The 25,070-nt window shown below is 46.4% G+C and overlaps 1 protein-coding gene and 1 non-coding gene across 7 annotated transcripts; one reads left to right on the top strand and one right to left on the bottom strand.

Moving 5' to 3' along the window:
- The first annotated feature begins 1,259 nt into the window (after nt 1–1,259).
- PXMP4 (peroxisomal membrane protein 4) lies at nt 1,260–24,636 on the top strand. Of its 6 annotated transcripts, none has more exons than XM_007073579.3 (5): nt 1,270–1,596; nt 7,697–7,759; nt 10,809–11,007; nt 14,974–15,053; nt 22,380–22,556. In XM_007073579.3, the coding sequence occupies exons 1-5, from the start codon at nt 1,385–1,387 to the stop codon at nt 22,459–22,461; spliced, it is 636 nt and encodes a 211-aa protein (XP_007073641.2). In that variant the 5' UTR covers nt 1,270–1,384; the 3' UTR covers nt 22,462–22,556. The 6 variants fall into 6 exon arrangements, with proteins under 6 accessions (XP_007073643.2, XP_007073642.2, XP_007073641.2 ...); XM_042980594.1 differs by lacking the exon at nt 22,380–22,556 and adding an exon at nt 19,569–19,697 and having other exon boundaries at nt 1,272–1,596; XM_007073581.2 differs by lacking the exons at nt 10,809–11,007; nt 22,380–22,556 and adding an exon at nt 19,569–19,797 and having other exon boundaries at nt 1,260–1,596.
- LOC122237477 lies at nt 11,256–11,358 on the bottom strand. The gene has a single exon (XR_006216091.1). It is a non-coding gene; the product is annotated as a U6 spliceosomal RNA (small nuclear RNA).
- Nucleotides 24,637–25,070: the final 434 nt, after the last annotated feature.

Raw genomic sequence — 25,070 nt, forward strand, 5'->3', positions numbered from 1 at the left:
AAGACACAACAAGACAGCCACCTATAAACGTTATCTAACATTGCCACTATTTTCAGAGGATTAACTGAATAAACCAGTCCACCATTACTGGAAAGAAGAAAGAAAGAAAGAAAGAAAGAAAGAAAGAAAGAAAGAAAGAAAGAAAGAAAGAAAGAAAGAAAGAAAGAAAGAAAGAAAGAAAGAAAGAAAGAGGGAGGAAGAAAGAAAAAGAAAGAAAGAGAGAAAAGAAACAAAATCCAGTTTCAGTGATAAAATAGGCCAAGTATAATTCCTCCTTTACTAACCTCTGACACCATCTTCTGACACTGACTCAGGCAATAATATCCCAGATAAATACCACGTGGCCCAAGTACCACATATGGCACCTTCACAAGCCATAGCCACCACTCAATGTGTAGCTGTTATCCAATGACAACTCCATATAGTAACATACATACATTTTACCCACCAGTGCTCTGGGAGATGTCAACCCCAAACTGTATTGCTTCAACAAGCATATGTTGGACACCCACCATGTGCTAAGTACTGGGGTTACAGCGGAAAACAAGACCGCCAAAGTTTCTGCTGTCATGGAATTTACAACCTGGTAGGGACAATGGACGATGGACTTGTAGCAAACAAATAATTTCAAAGAGTGAAGAGTTAATATGAAGAAAATAAAAGGGAGGGCAGTGCTACTTTTAGATGGGGCATCTAGGAAGCCCTCTCTGAAGAGGCAGCATTTGATCTGAAACCTGACGTTTGTGAAGGAGCCCGCCATGGGCAGAACTGGGGGTGATGCATACCAGTCAGGGAAATAGCAAGTTCAAAGGCGCTGAGACAGCAGCATTCTTGGCATGCTCAAGGAATGGCACCCTTACCAGTTTTGCTGGAGATGAGTGAGGGGGCAAGTGACAGGATATGAGGTTAGAGAAGGAAGCAGGGGCCAGATTATACAGTCTTCTCCTGTGAGTTGTGGGAAGGAGTTTGGATTTGAAGAATAAACGGAAGCCTTTGAGATGCCATATGATTTATGCTCTGACAAGTTTGCTATGATCACTGTTATCCAATCAGAACTGTCATGTGTAAAGGTGAGGTCTGGCTCCTCCCAGGGTCACTATCCCAATACTAGGGAGGGCAGCTCCTCTTTCAAGAAACCTCCTTGAAAACTCACGCCCACCTACTTCCAACCACGGTCTACAGTCTATCTGGTGGGACAAATACGGGTTCAGGATTCTGGCCCCCTTAGGGCCTGTCGGGCGGAGCCCATTTGTGATTGGTTACAAGCTCTCCCACTCTTCCAATCAGACGCTACTCGGGAGGAGTGCCAACATCCCGTTCTCCATGCGAGATGAGTGGGCCATTTGATTGGCTCTTCCCCTAAGAGTGACAGCAGACAGAGCCTATGGGTGCAAAGGCACGGCTGCTCCGCCCCGCGCTTCCAAGGTGCGCCGACGGACCCTTCCAGTGCTGGTCCTGCTGCTTGCCCTGTCTCGTCGTCCCTATGGCCGTCCCGCCGCAGCTACGGGCTCTGCTCCTTGCGGTCAACGCACTGTTGCGCAAGCGCCGCTACCACGCTGCGTTGGCCATGGTTAAGGGCTTCCGGAACGGGGCAGTGTGAGTGGGGCTGTCGGGCCGGGCCCGGGCTGAAGGGTGGGTCCGGCTGGGGTCGGAGGAGTGGATTCTGGGCCCACCGCAACGCCGTGTGCCCTTGAGCAGCCTCCCTAGGCCTCGGTCCACCGAGGTGTCCAGCACGGTGGGCGCTGGATTTGGGGTTCCGTGAGCCTTCTGAGCTGGGGCTCCCATTAAGCTGTTTTGGGGCTCTACATGCTTTGCAACCTGGCCCACTTGCCTTGACCACCTCCCACGCCAGCCCTTGTATCCTCTCGTTTGGCCCACCCCTCCCCACACCACCCCCCATACCCCGCTATGTGTCCTTGGGTCTGCCTGGCTTCAGCAGTCCCATCTGCACAGTGAGAAGTGGCCACTGGCCTCTAGCAGGCCAGCGGTGCCTTCTGCCTATGCTCCCACCATTAAGGAGCCCATGGGCTCATATCCCACTTCTCACTTCTTATCTGTATGACTCTAGCGCCAAGTCCCCATCCTGCCCAGGGAACTCCTAAGACATAAGCCTGAGGAGTGAGAACAACTGTGAAAGAAGCTGCAGATATTTGCTCGACATTAAATTGATTCCACCCTGGCCATCAGATCTGCTGGAAAGGAGGTCTTGGGTTCATTTTACCTGGCTGGTAACTGGAGGGGAGCTCCCCCTCCTTTAAAACTTATGCATAACTGTTGTCATTTATTGAGAGTGTACTGTGCCAGAACTGGGGACACAACAGAAAAAACCAAAGATTTGTTCTCCTGGAGTTGGCATGCTAGTGGCATCATGGCATGGTGGTGAGACTGCCTTTGTTCAAATCTTGGTGCCACCGACCTGTGTGATCTGGAGCAAGTCATTTAGCCTCTCTAAGCCTCAATTTCTATAAAATGGGGACGATAATAATACTTACATCATACTGTCAGAGGATTGAATCAGTGTATGTGAAATGCTCAGCACAGTGCCTGGTATATATATCTGTTTGGTGTGTGTGTGTGTGTGTGTGTGTGTGTGTGTGTGTGCGTGTGTGTGTGTGTGTGCGTGCGTGTGTGTAAACAAGGACGTCTGCCTAGATCACACCGTCACCTTTTCAGGTCTCTGCTTAAGTGTCACCTTCTCAATAAGGTCATCTCTGAACTCCTCACTTCCTCCCATACTTAAGTTTTCTCCATACTACTTGTCACCATCTGACACTAAGTTCACCTATGTATCCTGTTTTTATATTCTGTCTTTCTCACTAGAAAGTGGGCTTCATAGGGACAGAAATATTTATCTACTTTGTTCCTTGGTGTATTCCTAGTACATGGTGCATAGGATACTCTCAAACATTTTCTGAATGCATGTACAAGTGTACAGGGTAGGAATTGCAATTGTCCCCATTTTCCAAATGAGAAGACTAGCTCAGAAAGGTAAACTCATTACTTATGGTCACATCACTTGGCCAGTGTCACAGCCAGGATTCAAACACAGAGATGCCTGATCCCAATGCCAGGCTCTTGGCTTCTCTGGAAACCCAGAGTCAGGTGGAATTGGTACCTGTTGGGCCTGAAGGTTTTATCAGCCATGCTGAGGTGTGACTAAGATGGGATAATATAAGTGGCCCTTTGCTAAGTTATTCTCAGGACAAAGCAGCAATGGGCATTGCCCAATGCTAGCTTTGTGTATATACTTTCAACCCAGTTGTTCCTGTTGTCTCAGCCTTCCCAGCCAGGGCAGGCACTTGCTAAGATCAGGCCCTTCTCAGGCCTAGTTCCTTTATTTCAAAGCTGGGTGCCTTCATCTCTTCTGGCCTCAGTTTCCTTCTCTGTAAAATGGAAACAGCCTCACTCAAACGGAGTGATCTAAGGCAGTGATCCCATTACTGTTTAGTGCCAAGGCACCATGTCCACCTGTAAGGACCAAGAGTTCAAGGTCCTAATGAGATTCATCATTAAAGTACCATGGCAGTGCCCGGAATGCTTTACAGAGGAGGTGATGGTGATATTTTGAAGGCCGAGTTAGAATTTTCCAGGAGGAGAAGGGCATCCCAACCAGAGGGAATGGTTTGAACAAAGGCCTGGAGGGGGAAAAGAATATGCGGTTTGTGCAGAGACGCTATCCATTCAGGGAGGCAATCTTGGACGACTAAGACATATAAGCTTTGTAAAATTGAACTCGCTGTGATTTCTACTCTTCAATATGTCAGTGTGCATCTCTAAAAATTAGAGCATTTTCCTATATGGCTAATTATCATGATTATACTTAATAAATTAATAATAATCTATAGTGTTGACTACTGTCCAGTTAATAGTCAAATTGTCCTGGCTGTCCCCTAAATGTCCTCCCTAAATGTTAGTTTGCTGAGACCAGGCTCTTCCTGGACATCATGTTGAACCTGGCATTATGTCCTGTAAGTCCTTTCAAACCCCAGGCACCCCCCTTTTTCAGGACATAGAGTAATCCTGTGAATGATAGTAACTGGCTCCCACCTGAGTTTGAGAGCTTTGGGAATGAGGCCTGGCAGATATACGGAGGTGGGGGCACTATTCCACTTATGTCTGGGGTATAAGCAAGGGCCCTTTTCACCCTGGTGAGCTGGAGGAGGCTGAGGGCCTCTTTGTTCAAGGGAAAGAGACATGGCTTTGGATGAGGTGTGCCAGAGAGCTTGCTGTGGCCAAGATGGGGGCCCTGCCCACTGCCAGGCAGGAGACAAGATAAGCAATTCAGCATGGCCATCGCAACAATAACACTGGCTTCAACTTGTTAACATTTACAAATTTAATTTATATATATGTATATATATTTTAATTTTTAATGTTTATTAATTTTTTGAGAGAGAGAGAGAGAGTGAACAGGGGAGGAGCAGAGAGATAGGGGGACAGAATCAGAAGCAGGCTTCAGGCTCTGAGCTGTCAGCACAGAGCCTGACGTGGGGCTTGAACTCACAAGCTGCAGGATCATGACCTGAGCTGAAGTCGGACGCTTAACCGACTGAGCCACCCAGGTACCCCTATATTTTAAAAATTAGGTAACGTTAGGGGTGCCTGTCTGGTTCAGTTGGTAGAGCATAAGACTCTTGATCTTGGGGTTGTAAGTTCGAGCCCCGCACTGGGTGTAGGGATCACTTAATAGTAAAATCTTTTTTAAAAATTAGGTAACTTTCGGGGCGCCTTGGTGGCTCAGTCGGTTAAGAGTCCAACTCTTAGTTTCGGCTCAGGTCATGATCTCACGGTGTGTGAATTCGAACCCCGCATCGGGCTCCATGCTGACAGCACAGAGCCTGCTTGGGATTCTCTCTCTCTCCCTCTCTCTCTGCCCCTCCCCCACTCACTCTGTCTGTCTCTCTCTCAAAAAAACAAATAAAACTTAAAAAAAAATGTTTTTTTAATTACGTAACTTTCAGAAAAGGCATAAAAAATTCGATGCTATGCCTAGCTGGCTCAGTCAGTAGAGCATGAGACTCTTGGTCTCAGGGTTGTGAATTCAAGGCCCACATTGGGCGTGGAGCCTACTTAAAAAAAAAGGTAGATGCTATGAAGGCCTGCTCACCCCATTCTTCTATCACTCAGTCTCCCTCCCTGGAGGTGACACCTATATCCAGTCTCATGTCTCCCTCCAGAAGTATTCTCTGCATGTACAAACAAATACATATATTTCCCCCACACACATTTAAGACAAGTTTTCTTTTTTATTTTATTATTTAAAAAATATTTTTATTTATATTTGAGAGTGCAGGCAGGGGAGGGGAAGGGAGAGGGGAGCAGGAGATCTGAAGTGGAGTCTATGCTGACAGCAGCTAGCCCAGTGTGGGGCTTGAACTCAGGAATCACGAGATCGTGACCTGATCTGAAGTTAGATGCTCAACCAACTGAGCCACCCAGGTGCCCCAAGACAAGTTTTATTTTGAAATAATTTTAGATTTATGGAAGAATTACCTCGTTTGATGCAACTTTATATTTTACACATCTTGCTTTAATATATCCTGCAGTGCACATAAAGCTGCCTCCATCTTTTACATCTGTGTAGTATTCCACTCAGTGGTGGGACCATTGTTTATTTATCCAGAAGCTCCCTGTGGATGGACATGGGTTCGCTTCCAGTCTTTTGCTGTTTCTAACAAGCCTGTGGTGAACAGTCACAGATACTCATATGACAATATGTAGTCATGGTCATTGTGCCAAGGATTTTTAGACCTTGTAGCTTGGTAAGATCAGGGCCTGGCAGCTGGAGAACTTGGTGGGATAAGAGGGAGTCCAGTCAAGAACGAGAAGGAAGAGACTAGAACGTTCACATGTGCTATGTCCTTAACTGCCAGAAGCAAGTCTGAGATGGAGAATACTTTTTACTGATGGGAGAAGAGAGGCTCAGAGAGGTTAAGTAACTTATCCAAGTTCACACAGTAAAACGTGGCAGGGCTTTGGCACCAAATACTACAGTATTTCCTTTTTACTACCCACTTGAATATAGTTAAAACAGAGGGGGGACCTCGCTGGCTCAGTGAGTGAAACATGCAACTCCAATCTTGGGGTTGTGAATTTGAGCCCCATGTTGGGTATGATTGTTTAAAAATAAAATCTTTAAAAAATAAATGAAAAACAATGAGGATGAAAGTATTCATGTTCACACAATCCCCAGTGCTAAATGAGGAAGTACAAGGAGGGTCAGGGGAAGAGGTTTGAGTCTTAAAAAGAGGCCTTTATGTAACTTAAAATTTATTTCGGCATGCCTGGCTGGCTCAGTACATAGCACGTGTGTCTCTTGATCTCAGGGTCATGGGCTCAAGAAGCCCCACACTGGGCATGGAGCCTACTTTAAAAAAAAATTTTATTCCAATTGCTTTAATTTTAAAAACAATGCTTAATCATTATAGATCATTTTGGAAGTATAGAAAAGTTAAAAGATAAAAGTAAATTTGCATACTTCTCCAGCTCTGGGGACATTGCTAACATTGTGGCATATTTTTTTCCAGTGTTTTTTATTTTTTAAATCCAGTTTTACAAAGCTCAGGTCCTCCTGTCTATAATAGTTGGAAAGAGGTGTATTTTGAACAGGTAGAAGGAATTATATTACTCAGCAACTATTTTAGGGAACTTATTAACTTTAAGATAAACCAAGCTAAAGATAGAACCTTCTAGAAATTACCTTCCCTCACAGATAATTAAAGGTTGTTCCAGAATCAGTCAGCCATCATGTACTAAGCACATGCTATATGTTAAGTACCACGCAAGGTGCTGGGGACTCTGTGGAGGACAAATCAAACACAGTCCCTCGCGAAGCCCACAGTCTAGTGGAAGAAAGAGATAATTAGAATAGAATAAGTAGTTATGAGAAATTGAATCATTAACCCAGGAGTGTAGAGTACCACAGAGAGGCTTGGGGCTCTGTGGCAATGCAAATATTATCCTAACCTAGGCTGTTGTGTAAGAAGCCTCCACAGAGGCCCCAGCTGAGACTGGAGAGCTGAGGAAGCAGTGGCTACGTGAGGAGTAAAGGACAGTCTAGGCAGAGGGAACAGCCTGCCCAGAGGCAGGGGAGAAACTGGCAGTCCAAAGACCTATAGGAAGGCCAGGGGGGGTTGGATGGAGCAGGAGAAGTAGGGGGCAAGAGGTAGGAGAAGTAAGCAGGGGCCACATCTTGCAGCACTTTCAAGGCTGTGGGAAGAGTCCAGATTTTATTCTGTGAGTAGGGGAAATGTATTGGCGGCTTTTAAATTGGGATGTGATATGATTTATGCTTTAAAAAAAATGAGTCTGGCTGCAATGGTAAGTCAGTGTGGAACCGAGGGAGCAACTCCACACAGCCAGTTGGGTGAGGCTGGTGGAGGCCTTTGACACACATGGTCCCCTTTCATTGGAATTATAACCAGCCCTCTAGGCTGACATCCCCTTTTACTGTTAGGCAAACTGAGGCTCAGAGAAGTTAAATAACAAGCCCGAGGCCACACTACCAAGAAGGTGTTAGGACTGGGATTCGAACCCATATCTAACTTGAACCCAGATCTAACTTGAAAGCCAGCATTATCTCCCCTTCCAGGACGATGTTAGGATTAAGCTTGGAGAGGGGGCGAGGAGTCAGATTGCCCAGGGAGACTCTGTGAGGCAGTGACGCCATAGTAACTGTTTCCTTTCATTTCTGCAGCTACGGAGTCAAAATCCGGGCCCCTCACGCGCTGGTCATGACCTTTCTCTTCCGGAGTGGCAGGTACCCACCCCCTCCTCAAACTGGGAGAGAGTATGTTCAGCCCTCAGTACCAGGACGGTTGCACTAGCTTCCTAGCTAGGTCTAGCCTATCCCCCATCACCACCATCTCAAGTACGAGTCTGATCTATTATTGCTGCTCAAAAACTCCCCCGGCTCCCACGATCCTCCAGAGAAGCCCAACTTCCTTCCTTAAAAGCCCCTCTGCAACTAACCACGAGGAGCACTGGGTGATGTATGGGATTGTTGAATCACTACATTGTACACCTGAAATGAAGATAACAGTGTATATTAAGTATACTGATAACTTAAAAAAACTTTAAGATAACTTTTAAAAAAAGGCCCCCTGCTGCCTGGTCTCAGCTGCATCCCCACACTGTTCTCCTACATCCAGCCTGCAGTGCCCTTGGCACATAGGACTCGCTGCCATGCCACATGTGGTCCCACCTCCACTCGTTTACTTATACAACACCCCCTGCCGGGCATGCTCTTTCCTCTTCTGCCCTACTTTTATTTCCTTCCTGGCAACCAATACCAATTTTATGAGGGTTACTTCCTTGGGAAAACTGTCCATGACCTCTCTTACTCAAACTTCTTGGTCTTCCTCCAACCCCCGTGACTTTCCCCTCATTGCACTTCTCAGAAACTACTGTGTGGCCTCGTTTTTAATGCTGAGATTTATTTGGCCATGGGTCCTCCTTGGGTGAACCATTGCTTTTTTCTTTTTAAAGTTTATTTATTTATTTATTTAATTTTTTTTTTTTTTTTACGTTTATTTATTTTTGAGACAGAGAGAGACAGAGCATGAATGGGGGAGGGTCAGAGAGAGAGGGAGACACAGAATCTGAAGCAGGCTCCAGGCTCTGAGCTGTCAGCACAGAGCCCGATGCGGGGCTCGAACTCACGGACCGTGAGATTCTAACCTGAGCCAAAGTCGGACGCCTAACCGACTGAGCCACCCAGGCGCCCCTTTATTTATTTATTTTGAGAGAGAGAGAGGGAGCGCGCATGAGCGGGGGAGAGGCAGAGAGAGAGGGAGGGAGAGAGAGAATCCTAAGCAGGCTCCATGCTCTCAGCGCAGAGCCCAATGTGGGGCTCAAACTCATAAACCGTGATATCTTGACCTGAGCCGAAACTAGGAGTCAGACACTTAGCTAACTAAGCGTCTGTGGCCTGGTTTGTTTTTTTTAACTTTTTTTTTTTTAACATTTATTTTTTGAGACAGAGAGAGACAGAGCATGAACAGGAGAGGGTCAGAGAGAGGGAGACACAGAATCTGAAACAGGCTCCAGGCTCTGAGCTGTCAGCACAGAGCCCGACTCGGGGGTTGAACTCACTGACCGTGAGATCATGACCTGAGCTGAAGTCGGCCACTTAACCGACTGAGCCACCCAGGCGCCCCTGTGGCCTGGTTTTTAATGTATGTAGCTTCACCTAGAGCTTATAAGAAGTACACATGGACAGCCTATTGGCCAAATCCAGCTCACAAGATTTTCCCTTTTTGTATTTTTTTAGGGTTGCTCTTTTCTTTCTTTTTTTAAGTAAGCTCTATACCCATCATGGGGCTCGAATTCACACCTCTTGTATTTTTGCTTTATTTATTGATTCGCTGATTTTAGTTTTGGTTTTTGCCCTCCATTTTCTTAAAATTTAACTCATTCTTTCAAACAGTAAATATTTATTGAACATCTACTGTGTGCCAGACACCATTTTAGGTGCTAGGGATAGAGGAGCGAACAAAGCAGTCAGTGATCAAGAGGAACAATGCTGGTGGCCCAGACATTGGTGGTGGCAGTGTAGGTGAGAGGTAAGTGGTCAGACTCTCGAAACATTTTGAAGGCAAGATTAGCACCAACACTTGATAACTGGGAAATCCAGCTTTCTTGCATTAATGCCTGGCTGGCACAGTCACTATAGCATGTGACTCTTGATCTCGAGGTCATGAGTTTCAGCCCCATGTTGGGCATAGAGTTTACTCAAAAAAAAAAAAAAAAAAAAAGATTAAGAACTGGCAACACGGGGCTTGTGTTCCTGTGAGGCGAGAGCCAGCTGACTCCTGGCTGTCCCCACTCACCTGGCCGATTTCCACAGGTTCCAGTTGACCCACTTCAAGGTCCTCATCTAGCCTCGAGAGAACTTGGTTGGTTGTGTCATCCTTGAATTGACTCCCAGAGTACACTCTGCCCTTGTCCTTGTGTTCTCCTCACTGCCCCCTAGTGACTTAATTTTAAAAGATAAATAGAATCCTTTCCCTGCTTAAATGTGTACTTTTCTCAGGATAAAGACAGAAGAGCATGGCCCTTCCTCTCCCCACATCATTTCCCCCCGTATTCTTTGCTCAGGCCTTGATGGCTTCTCTCTGTCCCTTTACTCCTTACTCTCTGTCCCTCCTCCAAACCTTTGCATGTGCTGATCCTTCTGCCTGGATGCAAGTCCTCTCCCCTCTCGACTTCATTGACACCTCATCAGTCCTTCAGATCCCAGAATCATCTCTGGTCAAGGTCGAAATTTGACCCTTGCTTCGTGATTATTTATGTTCTCCCTTTAGATCATATATCTTATGAAGGCAGCAAGCACTTTCCCTCAGAATCGTTTCCCCAGCTCCAGTACATAGTAGGCTCTCCCTTACTCTCTCATTCATGTCTTCACAGCTCACTCCAAAAAAACACGTATTGAGTACCTACTATGTGCCAGGCTCTATTCAGATGTAGACACCACTCTTCAGTAGCTTGCACTGGAGTGGGGTGGGAGTAGGGAGAAATAATAAACAAGCATATAAGTGTCAGCTGGTGTAAGAGCTGTGAAGGAAAAGAGGACAGGATATGATGGGCATTCTTTTGAGTCGGGTGGTCAGGCAAGGGCCCTCTGAGGAAGTGGCATGGAGTCAAGGCCTGAATCCAATGGGACAGCAGCCCCCAGGACATGGAAGCTAGAGGCCTGGGGCTGAAAGAGCAGTGGCCGAGAGCTCCTCGCCTGGTTCACATTTGCACGCCCAGTGAGTGAACGTGGAACAGTGGGCCTGTGCTCATGGGGGCTCCCTGTGTTTGTGCAGCCTCCAGGAGAAGCTGCGGGCCATCCTGCAGGCCACGTACACCCACTCCCGGAACCTGGCCTGCTTTGTGTTCGCCTATAAGGGGCTCTGTGCCCTGCAGTCCCACGTGCAGGGCGAGACCTACCAGGTGCACTCGTTCCTGGCTGCCTTCATCGGGGCCTTGCTGGTGTTTAGAGATAACAGTAACATCAACAGTCAGGTAAAGACCCTGCCCCAGGATAGGGGTTGGGCTGCGGGTGGGGTGGGGGGTGGGAGGGATGTGGTCCAGGTAGAGGTCAAAGAGGTAGAGGTCCAAGGGTCTGTAATTCACCAGTCCCTGTATGACCTTGGGAAGGTCACTTTCTCCTCAGTTTCCTTATCTGTAAACCAAGCAAGCGGCTTGCTGAAATTCCATCGTTCCCAAAACTCAGTGTGTGTGCTGTTTTCTGGAACAAAGATCTTTTTTTTTTTAATCTGGAACGCTTCACAAATTTGTGTGTCATCCTTGCACAGGGGTCATGCTAATCTCTATATTGTTCAATTTTAGTAGATGTGCTGCCGAAGCGAGCACTGGAGCAAAGATTTAAAAACAAAAAACCAAAAAACACTGTGCAGTGAAATGAGGAAAAAAAAACAAAACACACCACCACTCTGGGGGCACCTGGCTGGCTCAGTCAGTAGAGCATATGACTCTTGATCATGGGTCATGAGTTCAAGCCCCACATTGGGTGTAGAGCTTACTTAAAAAAAAAAAAAATGGCTACCAGACACCTGGGGGGCTCAGTTGTTAGGCATCTGACTTCAGCTCAGGTCATGATCTCACCATTTGTGAGTTGGAGCCCCGTGTCGGGCTCTGTGCTGACAGCGTAGAGCCTGGAGCCTGCTTCAGATTCTGTGTCTCCCTCTCTCTCTGTCCCCTGCTTGTACACTGTCTCTGTCTCTCTCAAAAATAAACATTAAAAGAAAAAATTTTAAATTGGCCTGGAGTAAGATATTCATAAAACATAACTTTTTTTTTTTTTTACATTTTACTTATTTTTGAGAGAGACAGAGAGACAGAGCATAAGCGGGAGAGAGGCAGAAGAGAGGGAGACACAGAATCTGAAGCTGGCTCCAGGCTCTGAGCTGTCAGCACAGAGCCCGCCACGGGGCTCAAACTCACAAACCGTGAGATCATGTCCTGAGCTGAAGTCGGACACTTAACCGACTGATCCACCCAGGCGCCCCATAAAACGTAACTTATTAACCGACTGATCCACCCAGGCGCCCATAAAACATAACTTATTACGCTCGAAGAATGATCTATTCTTTAACTTGTCCTTTTTCTAGGTTAAAATCCTTTTTTTTTTCTTCTTTTTTTTATGAAATGAAATGCTAGTTATTGTTTTAAGTCCTTTTTGGTCATTGTGAAAAGTTGGCAGCCCCTCTTTTTGCCTCCCTCAAATTTATTAAATACTTTCAAATTATAAAATGTTTTATTTTCACATTTTAAAAAATGCAGACTAAACACCCCTGTGCGCCTGGCATACTCCTAGGTGCTTGGGTTATGGTCACAATAAAACTAGAAAATAAATTGAAAAGGGGCACCTGGGTGGCTCAGTCAGTTAAGCGTCTGACGCTTGATTTCGTTTCAGGTCATAATCTCACTGTTGGTGAGACATGAGATCGAGCCCACATCTGACAGGGCAGAGCCTGCTTGGGATTCTGTCTCCCTCCCTCTTTTCTTCCCCTCCCCCATTTGTGCATGTGCATATGCTCTCTCTCTTTCAAAATAAATAAACTTAAAAAAAAAAAGAATTTAAAAGAAAGTTCCCACCCCCCGCTAATTGTCCAGCCACTGTCCATGAACACTTCAACTGTGTCTTGTGTGCTCTTCAGAAATTGTGCTTGTGTCTGAACATATCAGGAGTTTTCCTCCAGTGAGATCACACCACACTTTTTCTTCACAGAATGATGTATTTTGGAAACCTTTCTTGTCAATCCCTCATTCTTTTTAACATCAGCAAAGTTCTCCATTGGGTGGATAGACCAGGCTTGATTTTCCCGGTCTCCTCTGGATGGACAAGGGGGTCTCTAGCCTTTTGCCAGTACACACACATTGCAGTCTGCATCTTTGGGCGTTTGTCAATCCATCTGAAATTTCCTCAACATGGGATTGTGGAATCTGTGGATATGAGCATTTTGTATTTTGAGAAAATTTCCCCAGTTTTTGTTGTTGATGTTAGAAATGTCACTGGTCTGGGATGCCTGGGTGGCTCAGTCGGTTAAGTGTCCAGCTCTTGATTTTAGCTCAGGTCACGATCTCAGGTTTTGTGAGGTTGAGCCCTGCATAGGTCTCTGTACTGACAACATGGAGCCTGCTTGGGATTCTCTCTCTCCCTCTGTCTCTTTTTCTCGCCTGCTGTGTGGGTGCATACTCTCTCTCAAAAGAAATAAACTTAAAAAAAATAAATAAAAGAAATGGCACTGGTTTATAAACTTCTAAGGCCTAGGAATCCTGGTCACACCATCTTCTTACCCCTCCTTTTCCCTGACCCCTCTGACCTCCATTTCTGAAATTTTGTCATTTCAAAAATGTTCTAGAAGTAGAGTCATTGCTGTATGTAACCTTTGAGGATTGACTTTTTTTTTAAAGTTTATTTACTTTTTTGAGAGAGCTCATGCACATGCAGACATGCGATTAGGGGAGGGCAGAGAGGGAGGGAGAATCCTAAGCAGGCTCTTGTGCTGATGGCGGGGCTCAAACCCACGAACTGAGACCATGACCTGAGCCAAAATCAAGAGTTGGTCGCGTAACCGACTGAGACATCCAGGTGCCCCTGCATGTTTAATTTTTTAGGAAATTGCCAAACTATTTTCTAGAGGACCGTACTATTTTACATTCCCATCAGGAATATACAAATGATCCATTTTCTCCACATCTGAGCCAGCATTGGTTGATCACATTTTTAATTTTAGCCATTCTGATAGGTGTGCAGTGCTTCTTATTGTGGTTTTAATTTGCATTTTCCTAATGGCTAATGACGTTGAACATCTTTCCATGTCCTTATTTTCCATCTGTATAACCAGTTCAGTGAAGCATCTGTTCGCATCTTTTGCTTGTTTTCTAATTGGATTGTTTCTTTTCTTTACCGTTGAGTTTTAAGAGTTTTTTTTTTTAAATATATTCCAGATACCAGTTTGTCAGATATGTGTTTGTGAATATTTTCTCTCACCTGTGGCTTTTCTTTTCAGGCTCTTCATAGGGGCTTTCACAATCAATTTTAAATTTCGATAAGATCCAACCTATTGTGTGTGTGTGTGTGTGTGTGTGTGTGTGTGTGTGTGCGCATTGTATTTTTTGGTGTCAAGTTACCTTTTAGTTTTGAAACATGTAAATGTATTCATTTTCTAAATTTTTTTAAATGATTTTTTATTTTTGAGAGAGAGCACGAGCAGGGGAGGGGCAGAGAGAGAGGGAGACACAGAATCTGAAGCAGGCTCCAGGCTCTGAGCGGTCAGCACAGAGCCTGACATGGGACTCGAACTCAGACCGCAAGATCATGACCTGAGCCAAGGTCGGGCGCTCAACCAACTGAGCCACCCAGGTGCCCCTATTTTCTAAAATTTTTAATTAACAAGAATGATAAATTAAGAAGTGAATAGCAATGTTAAAATACCTGCTACATACTATTTCAAATCACCTTGCATACCTGTACACTGTTCCAGGGGCTCCTGGATGGCTTAGTCAGAAGAGCATGAGACTCTTGAACTCGGTCGGGGTCATAGGTTCAAGCCCCACATTGGGTGTAAAGATTACTAAAATAAATTTTAAAACTTTATTCTTTCTTTATTTACTTTTCTAAATGTTTATTTATTTTGAGAGAGAGAGAGCATAAGCACAAGTGGGGGAGAGACAGTAAGAGAGAGGGAGAGAGAGAGAGAATCCCGAGGAGGCTCAGTGTTGTCAGCACAGAGCCTGACATGGGGCTCAATCCCATGAACCCGTGAGATCATGACCTAAGCCGAAACCAAGAGTCAGATGCCCAACAGACTGAACCACCCAGGCACCTCTAAATAAAGAAACTTAAAAAAAAGAGAAAAACACTAGTCCACTGCACAGTAGGTGCCCCAGTGCATGGGTCAGGGGGAGAAGGTTCCCGGTGGCTGGGCCCTCCTGTAATCCCCTGTCATTCCCTTCCTGCAGATCAACATGTACCTGCTGTCACGACTCCTGTTTGCCCTGTGCCGCCTGGGCGTGGAGAAGGGCTACATTCCCGAACCCAGGTGGGACCCTTTCCCTTTGCTCACTGGGATAGTGTGGGGGCTGGTGCTGTGGCTCTTTGAGTACCACCAGCGCACTCTACAACCCTCACTGCAGTCCTCCATGACCTACCTGTATCAGGACAGCGATGTATGGCACGATATCTCAGACTTCCTCCTCTACAACAAAAGCCTTCCCTCAAAGTAACGTGCTCCCAAGGTGCTTATGGGGGCATCTACACCCGAGATTGGCTCTATCGGTGAATCCTCCCAGTGGATCCTTCTTCTCAAGATCATGGTTCTCAGACTCCAGATTCTATTGTCCCAGGGTTCCATTTGCTGAAGCAAAAGCACTGATTTCCAAGTCCCGTTAGGTACTCCCAAATGGTGGACCAAGTGGCGATTTGGGCTGTGAAGCCTTGGACATGATTCCAGCTCTGCTGCTGACTTCTGTGAGACCAGGGAAAGACATCCCCTCTGGGCATCAGAGGAGGGCCCTGAAGTCTCTTACTGGTGTGTACGGTCTTCAATCATTCTTAAGTAACAGAGTGCTCCTTGCTGGTGGGCAGTGGGTTGAAAATACGTTTTTAGAAAATATTATATTCCTTGCTCAGGTGTTCTATTGGAGAAGCTCTAGAATTCCACTGTCCAGTGGAAGCACAATGGGATCCATATATGTAATTAAAGCTTTTCTTAGTAGCCACATTAAAAAAAGTAGAAAGAAACAGGTGATTATATATTTAACCCAATATTTCTAAAATTTTATCATTTTAACATGTAATTAATATAAAAAGTAACAAGCTATTTTACATTCTTTTTTCTTGTACTAAGTCATCAGAGTCACGTTTGTGTTGTATGCTTATAGCATGTCTCAATTTGGGCCAGTCATTTTTCAAGTGCTCAGTCAGCCACATGTGGCTAGTGGCTACACAGATATAGAACACTGCTGTCCTTACAGAAAATTCTAGTGGACAGTGCAGATACAGAGCTGGGGATATGGGTTTGAGTCCCCACTCCACCACTATGTAACCTTGGGGAAGGTACTTAACCTCTCTGAGCCTCAGTTTCCTGTAAAATGAGGATAATCATAAAACACAGCGGGTGTCCTCATTGGACTTATATAACTACAACAGCTGCTATTACTACCAATTACTTCCATTTAGTGAGCTCCTGCTTCCTCCCGGTGCTTTGCACATATTATTTTTAATCCATGCAGTGACCTTGCAAGTATGTATTCTGATCCTTATTTCACAGATGTAGACACAGGATCAGAAAGGGGAAGTAACTTGCTGAAGGTAATACAACTAGTATGGTGGCCAAATCAGGGTTTGAACCCAGAGCTGTCTGAGTTCAAAGCCCATGGGTTTTTTTCAGTGCCTTATGTTAAATTTAGAAACCTAAGCTATGCAAACGTTAGCTGGTTATAGGATCGGTTCCAGGCCGGGGGTGCAAACTCAGGTGCCCACAGGGACCTGGCAAGGGGCATAAATGAAAATGTGCACTAGGGAGTGGTGGGGACACGGTCAACTGGAGACTCACGGGCCAGTCTGATTTTAAAAATCAGTGTGCTGGATAAATCAAACAGGTCTCCAGGAAGATTTGGTCCATGGCCCACCAATTTGAGACCCTTGGTCTAGTAAGAATACTTCAGTCTCTTTTTATATTTTAGAAATTACTAGTAGAAATGTGCACATGAGTCACTGGTGATCTTATTAAAATGTAGATTCTGACTCAGTGAGTTTGCGGTAGGGCCAGACATTCTGCACTTCTCACAGGCTTCCAGGTGCCGCTGGTGGTGCTGCTGGTCTAAGCCATACCTTGAGTAATGAGGCAGTAGGGAATGATATGCAACCAGCCATTATCCCTTGTTACAAGTGAGGAAACTGAGTCACAGAGCTGTTAGGTAATCATGGTGGCATCACATCTGATGCCAATAGCAGTGTTCTCAGCCATGGTGTTGTACTACACGTTTGGAGAAGGTGATCTGGAAGGTCTCTGAATTCACTCTGTGGAGGCTGAATGAGATCCCAAGGTTACGTGGGGGAAGGGGGTGGTCATCAGCAAGCAGATGCTGGGGGTGCTGCACCCATATCTCCTCCAATTTACCACTTCACTGCACACCAGCCAACTTTTCCACCTGCCACCCCTGTGTCTCTGCCTGAAGGCCCTCTCTTGCTACTGGCGTCTGCTCCGTCGCCCCACAGCAGGTCTGGAGGATTACCACATCCCAGGAGCAGCTCTCAACCAATGACTGATGAATGCCCCCCCCCCATTATCACCGGGTGGGGTAACTCCGAGGCACATGCTCCACACTGGCTCCCAGAGTTCCCCAGCGGGACTGAACTCGGGCTGCCCACAGTGGTCACTTGCTTGATAACGCTCCCTTCTCTGTCTCCCTTCCTCATGCCCCTATGAGTACTTCCTGGGACCATTTCCCAAATAAACCGCTTGAACTGAAATCCTTGTCTTGGGGTCTGCTATTGAGGAAACCCAAACTAAAATTGGCCTCCAGTTCAGCAGGTTGAGAGTCCGTATAACATGCTGATTGGGGACAGCAAGAGCGCCTGGGCTCAGCCCTGTTTCCTTAGGCAAATGGCTTAACCATTCTGTACCTCTGTTTCTTCATCTGTAAAATATGCAGTCTGATAGCACTCACCTCACAGGATGGCCTGGGGGATTAAAAAACATGACGAATATAAAGTAAGCACTCAATAAATGTTTGCTGTTATTTCTAATATAGCATCCCAACGTAGGAGGAAGTGTGGTCCTAAGAACTGAGTACCCCCCGCTTTTAGCCTGTCCTACCCACCCCCCCCAGTTAAAGGTAGAGCCTTGGCTGTGTGCCTGCCTAGCATCCCCCCACTGCTGTGGGGGCCTGGCCAGCTACACCAGCGACTGTCTCTGCTCTCTAAGAATAGGTTTCCCTCACAGATGGCATCTCTCTGGATCCTGCCAGAGCATCTGGTGCCTCCAACTGCTCACTCCAGGGAGGAAGGCTGTGTGGTCCTTGCTGAGGAGCAGAGCTCTGGCTTCCAGCAGACCTGGGAGGAGTCCCCACTTGGCTCCCTCCTAGCTGAGCTTCCATTTCCTAAGATCCGTAAAACGAGCATTGCCAAAGGGCCCTTGGCACACAGTAGGCACTCTATAAATGCTACTTCCTGAAATAGTACAATGGTTTAATGTGTTTATTAAGGACCTGCCACATTCCTATGAAGTCTTCTGACACGTAAGACTATACAAAATAATTTTTCAGCAAAACTCACAGTACAAAAGGTAGATCACAAGGAAAAGTCAAGTTCCTTCGTACCCCCAAGCTCCACCCTCAAACCCCCTCTCTTGCCAGGGGCATTCACTGTTAGCACTTACTAGTACAGCCTTTCTGAGATATTCTGTACACAGCCACCTATCTTTGTCTTATGAGAAACGTTTAAAAAAGATTTTATTTTTAAGTAATCTCCACACCTAACATGGGGCTCGAACTCACAACCCGAAGATCAAGAGTCACATGCTCCGTCGACTGAGCCATCCGGGCACTCCTGTCTTATGAGAAACTTTTATATCACGCTGTCATCTCAACAAGTCTTTGGCATTTCTTCCTTGTCCTCTGCGTGTTCTATTTCCCTTTAATCAATAATCTAATATGAAAGTGAGCCCTTTCTCTGAGCTGCTTCCCACCCCAACTCTACCCCATCACCCCCTCAGGCACGCTGTTACTGTGATCAGTGTAAAGGTGAACCTCCCTAGATATCCAGATATTACCATCGGTGACACCCCACGTTCAGGCCGATGGAGCTCCCAGTGAAAGGGAAAGGACAAAACGGAGATTAATTTGGGGCCTTCTGCTGCTCCACTTTCAAATTAGAGACGGGTCCGTGAGGCCCATGTGAGAGCAATGATTCATAGGCCAAGATGCCAAGAAACTGCCTCTTGTGACGCTCCCTGCTCCCTGCTCCCTTCTACGTCGCAGGCCCTAGAAAGAATTCTAGAGATGGTGTTTCTTTCTCCATCGTTTGCTCGGGTTTACAAGAATCAAGCTTTGAACCTGACGCTCTCCTAAACCAGAACATCGTGCTGCATGCATTCCACCCCCCAGAGCGAACCCCATGTCGCCACAATCTGTGACTTCAGCTGGGCTGCTTTCTTTAACGAATTAGAGGGTATTTATAAAAAGAAACGTTATTTCTTTTCCCCTCCCCTTGTCATGTTCCAGATGGATAGGGAAAGAGTGTGTCTTCCTTCAGCCCTGAAGAGCATTTGGGTAAGAGGGGTTTCGTTTTAACCAGAGAGTCTCCTACAGGACTCGCTCATGAACTACAGGCTGCAGGGGCCCAGGTGGACGACAGAGGGAAAGCTGGGCTCCCTTCTGGCATTGTTTTTAGAGACGCTTCCTCACGGAGGGTTCCCTGCTTTCTGCACCAGGTCTCCGTGCCCAGAGCTTTGCAGGTGTCACGATTTCACAAACAAGACGGGAAAACAGGCAAAATGGAAATGTAGGTCATAGGGTCTCCATCCAAAACCTTGTTCCCATTGCTTTTCCAGGCTTCCTCCGTCAGACTGTCCTCATGGGCTGGATGTCAGCTGAGGGAAGGATCAGGGCCAGACCACATCAGCTCTTATTACTTTCCTTTTTAGGGGGTCTTTTTAGTGTGTGTCATGAACCCCTTTGGCATCTGGTGAAGCCTATGGACTCTTCTCAGAATGCTGTATTTAAACCCATTAAATAAAATACATAGGGACGCCTGGGTGGCTCAATCATTTGAGTGTGTGACTTCGGCTCGGGTCATCATCTCATGGTTCCTGGGTTTGAGCCCCGTGTCGGGCTCTGCACTGGCAGCACAGAGCCTGCTTGGGATTCTTGCTCTCTCCTCTCTCTCTGCCCCTCCCCTGCTCACACTTTCTGTCTATAAATAAATAAATAAATAAATAAAACTTTAAAAATAAATAAAATAAAATACATAGGATTATTGGGGTGCCTTGCTTGCTTAGTCAATGAAACATGTGACTTTTGATCTTGGGGTTGTAAGTTTGAACCCCACATTGGGTGTGCAGATTACTTAAAAATAAAATCTTGGGGCACCTGGGTGGCTCAGTCGGTTGAGTGTCCGACTTTGGCTCAGGTCATGATCTCACAGTTTGTGAGTTCGAGCCCCGCATCCGACTCACTGCTGTCAGCATGGAACCTGCCTCAGATCCTCTCTTCCCCTCTCTCTCTGCCCCTGCCCTGCTTGCTCTCTCTCTCTCTCTCTCTCTCTCTCAAAACTAAACATTAAAAAAATTATTTTTAGGGGCACCTGGGTGGCTCAGTCGGTTAAACGTCTGACTTCAGCTCAGGTCATGATCTCGCAGTTCGTGGGTTTGAGCCCCACATCGGGCTCTGTGCTGACAGTTCAGAGCCTGGAGCCTGCTTCAGATTTTGTGTCTTCCTCTCTCTTTACCCCTTTACTACTCATTCTCTCTCTCTCTCTCTCTCTCTCTCTCTCTCTCTCTCTTTCTCTCTCAAAAATAAACATTAAACTTTTTTTTAATCTTTTTAAATAAAATCTTAAAAAATAATACAAATAAAATGCATAGGATTACAAAAGACAAGAATTATATTGACTATAGAGTTAATTATCAAAATATTTTTTAAATTTGTGATTTAGTATTATATGTTCTTTTTTTAGCACACTAAATAAATAGTAGCAGATCTAAAAGTGTCATGATTTCACAGGTGCATTAGGCATAAACAGTACCTCCAGATCCGGCAGCAGCTGTGACAGGGCACTGATGTAGTTGTGGTTTCTGTTGCTGATAAAGTTCTGGTGCTGCTAATTTGCCTCTGGTCTGTTGCCTGCATGGAGTTGAAGGAGATGTTACATTGCAGTCAGAGGCTGGTGAATTAATAGATGTAATATTTTTTTCCTGTCCAAGTTCCTGGAACTTGGGTTCATGGGTCACAGATTCAGAACTTATGTTTGAGAGTGACCTCAGCCTGACCACATGGCAGCTGTCCTTAACCTAGCCCTGAACATGGGAATAATAAAAATACTGGCTGATGTTGTCTGAGTCTCTGCCAGTACCAAGTACCTGGTGACATTGGACGCTAGGACTCGGCCATGGAAGAAGCCAGCTCCTGCTCACCGGGGGCTTAGAGTCAAGGGAGGGAAGGCTGCCACATGAATACACAAATACGATGAATTTGGAGAGCAGTGGGTGCTCTGAAGTCAATAGCACAGGGCAGTGTAATAGAATGACGTGGAAAGGGAGAACAAGAGGGTCTGTTTTCCAGGGAAGGTCTCTCTGAGATCCACGGTGAGGAGAGAGCAGAGATACAGAGGAAGGGTGTTCCCAGCACAGGATCTGCAAAGTGTGCAGAGGAGGGAACCAGCTGAAAGCATTCCAGGGCCTGGCAGGAGGCCCGTGTGGCTGGGACAGAGTGCAGGGTGGGGGTGCGCTGGAGTGCTGGAGTGAGTGTTGGAGATGGAGGCTGAGAAGCTGGCTGGGCCCATCAGGCAGGCTTTGTGGGCAGAATAAGTGGTTTGGGTTTTCTTCTAAGTGTTACGGGCAGCCTCTGGCAAATTTAAGCAAGGGAGTGATATGATGCGATTTACATTTTGGAAAGATTCTTCTAGCTACAAGTGGAGAAGAGTGTAGGGGGCCAGGTTGGCAGTAAGGATCCGTAAGGAAGTTACGTCATGGTCTGGGTGAGAGACCATGGCAGCCTGGACCAGGGTGGGGCTATGAGGTGGAGAGGAGTGGACAGATGTGGGATATAATTTGGAGAGAGACTTTGTGGCCCAGGGCTGGGGGCGGGGGGAGCAAGAGGGGTATAGTGAATGACCCCCATGTTCCTCCTCCTTAGGCCTTGCCCCCCCACCTGAGAAAGGAAAGCCCTGACCTTGCCCCCCCACCCTTGCCTCCTCAGCCCCCTACAGCCCTGGGGCCCCTGGCATGCGGGCTTCCCAGCTGGCCCCAATTGTTGTTACTCCCCAGGGAGTCATGGGAACACACTCCCCCTGCCCCTTTCAGCCCCCTCTTCCCAGACAGGGCCAGGCCCTAACAATGCCCCCTCAGCCAGCCAGTGGCCTGGACACAATGCCCCTGATTCGGTTCATTGCCAGCTCTAGGAGGCCTGCTGGGTTTCCTGGCCTGTTTGGCATATATATAACTCTGGCTTCCAGCAGGGATTTTTTTTTTTTTTTTTTTTTTTTTAATAACAACAACAACAACAAAAATCCCTGGCTCCTCCTTTCTGAATATCTTAATATATTAGAAAAAGCTTTTCTCTTCCTATCCTGAGCCCTCCGTACTCCCCTCCCTAACCGCACTTGCATGTGCCTGTCAACCCCCCCCTCCCCCGACCAAATGCAGGTCAGCAGGTGTCAGCAAGAAAACGAGAGAAAGAAAGAAAAGCCGCTTGCTCCACCATGGCCAACCTCGAATGTGCTGGTGATGCTGAAGATCCTGAGAATAATCTGAGGGCTTGTGACATGGCAGGCACGGCGCCCAGCGCGTTTTGTACACTATATCTCACTACTTCTAGGACACCATCAAAGATGAGCTACAACATTATTTTGAGCCCCTGAGAAAGAAAGGAGCTACCAATGAAAAATTTAGGATAGGCCATTGATTGTATGATGCACCTCAGTTTGAGAGGTATTAAAATATGGGGGGGGGGGGGAGAAGTCTTAGAATCCATGGAATTACGAGATCGCCTCATCTACACACCTCATTGCCCTCTGAACATATTTTTCTCCTCGTCTTTGTGCCTATCTGTGCCAACCAGAGTTTGGGGGGGCAGTGCAGGGATGATGAAAACTAGCCTGATGAAAACTCTCCTAGTCTGCAGCCTCCCTAGAACGATTTTCCTTGCCTCCTTGAGAGGAGATGTAGGCAAGCTGCCTCGGTGATTCATCTTTCATTCCTAATAACAGCTGACATTTACTGGGCCCTCTCTCTGTGCCAGGTACTGTCCTAAGCGCTTTAATGCCCCAACAGCCCTATCAGGTAAACACTATTTTTGTCCTCCTCATTTTACACATGAAAAAAACAGAGCCCCTCCCCTCTAAGGGTCCCTTACTGACACTGCAGCTCTGGTCCGGGCAAGCACAGCTACTGTGTCTGGTTTCCCCCCTCTCCTTGGAAAAGCATCATCCCTTCTCAGAGGTTGGAGATGATGTAGAGAATGGAAGTGACACTGGGTGAGCTTTGAAGGGAAGAGAGGTCCCCAGAGCCTGAGTTCAGTGGGTAGTAGGGTTTGGGGGAAGGGAGGATGGCTTACCAACCTGGGACCTGTCCACTTGCACTGTTGTACCTTGAACCCTCTGACCCACACCCTACTGAACTATGGACCGATGGATGGACCAAGAACTTGGCCAAGGCCATCCAGCTGGGTAACTGGTGGCTGGCACCAAGCCCCGTGTCTCCTGTTTCACCATGAATGCCCACTTTTTCTGCTCTTCCACACCCATGTCTTCTCTGCAAAACAGAGGGGCTGTGCAGGTGCTAGTTAGTTCCTCGACAGTAAGAATATCACTAATGCTAGTTAACATTTATTGGGCGCTTACTCTCTGCCAGGCACAGGCATCAGGGATTGCAAACTCAGATATCTGGAATGGCAGGGCAAGTAAGGTCACTAGGTGAGGCAAGCCATACAGGGACTATGGTGGCCTAGAGGGTCAAGGCTCTGGTGAAATGGGGCAACAGCAATTGCTCAGCACTGTGATGGCATGGCTAGTGTTGCCAGATACTACGGTTTTAAAGGAAAGCCAGACATTTGAATTTTTATATAGCATTTTCCGGTTTAAGAAAATTTTTAACTAATTCACAATTCAGGGAAAAAAAAAAACAAAACCTGTGGGCAAATTAAACCATACTTGTGAGCCAGTTTGCACATCTGCTTGTTTGCTTATTTAACCCGGACACCCATCCCATGAAGGAGCCTTTGCCCCTTTTTGTACAGATGGGGCGAGCTCTTTAAGAGCATAAATCATCTACTCAAGGTCATCTAGCCAAGCCACGTAGTTGGGGTCTGACTCCTGCAGCTTGCTCCTGTGTTTGATGGCCTCTCAGATGGGTAAGAGGCCTGTGTTCAGACACAGCCAGAACTGGCATGGTGACAGAACATCTCCAGGGACAGCAAACCGTCAGTCAGAGAATTCAGTGTAGCAGTGAGGGATCATTTGAGACAAATGTGATGTTGCAGACATAAAATTCCCCACCTCCCTCTGCCAGAACTCAACAATGGATGTCTCTGTGCCCCTTAATAAAATTCAGTCACCACAGAATCGTTTCTCCCAATTAGGCACTCCTTATAATGATGGGATGTTCATGTTTGGAGACTTTTTTTTTTTAAAACCTAAGAATGTATGTTTAGGTGAGGTGGTGTATGTGGAATAAATAGGCTTGAATTATTTGTGGTGTTTGTCAAACTTCTTAATGAGCATATTGTACACGTTCATGTAAATAATTCTGACTCTCCCACTGGACTGTGAGCTCCAGGTATGAGAGATGGGTCAGTTTTGCTTCCAGCTGTCTCCCCAGCACCTAAGCATGATGTCTGACAGAACTGCTCAATAAATATCTTGTAGATTGAATGTCTGATACAATTGCTCAATAAATATCTGTGGAAGTGAATTGACTTGTCCAGGGTCACACAGACCAATGTTCCCATTTATATCCACTTGATTTAGAAGTTCATGCTGTCACTTCTGCACAATCCTGCCTCTTGGAAAAACTCAAAGGAAAGATGTCTCCACACTGAGGATCATGGGCCCAGGAGCTTCCACACCTTTGGACTCTTTTAGAGTTAGATGTTGGTAGAGATGTGATGATGGGGGTGAGCGCCTACTAAGTTAGGCCACTATCCATCATGATACCTTTTGGAAACCTCACATTATAATCTTGACAGACCTGAGCCTGGCTCGTGGGGTATTTATAGTGGGTCTTGAGGTATAAAGTGCGGGCCCTAGGGTTTTGCCGTGGAACAGGCTAAGTTCTCATCTCATTTCTGCTCCCTGACCTTGAGCTGCGAGTGGCCCTCCCTGAGCCTCCTTCTTCCTG

The sequence above is a fragment of the Panthera tigris genome, chromosome A3 (genome assembly GCF_018350195.1).
Source record: "Panthera tigris isolate Pti1 chromosome A3, P.tigris_Pti1_mat1.1, whole genome shotgun sequence".
Lineage (NCBI taxonomy): Eukaryota > Metazoa > Chordata > Mammalia > Carnivora > Felidae > Panthera > Panthera tigris.

Bases quoted from the DNA above. Each gene is read 5' to 3' on its own strand.
- PXMP4 (XM_007073578.3), top strand. From the start codon at position 1,385: ATGGGTGCAAAGGCACGGCTGCTCCGCCCCGCGCTTCCAAGGTGCGCC. The intron at 1,597-7,696 runs GTGAGTGGGGCT...TCATTTCTGCAG, and splicing joins GGCTTCCGGAACGGGGCAGT to CTACGGAGTCAAAATCCGGG. The intron at 7,760-10,808 runs GTACCCACCCCC...GTGTTTGTGCAG, and splicing joins TTTCTCTTCCGGAGTGGCAG to CCTCCAGGAGAAGCTGCGGG.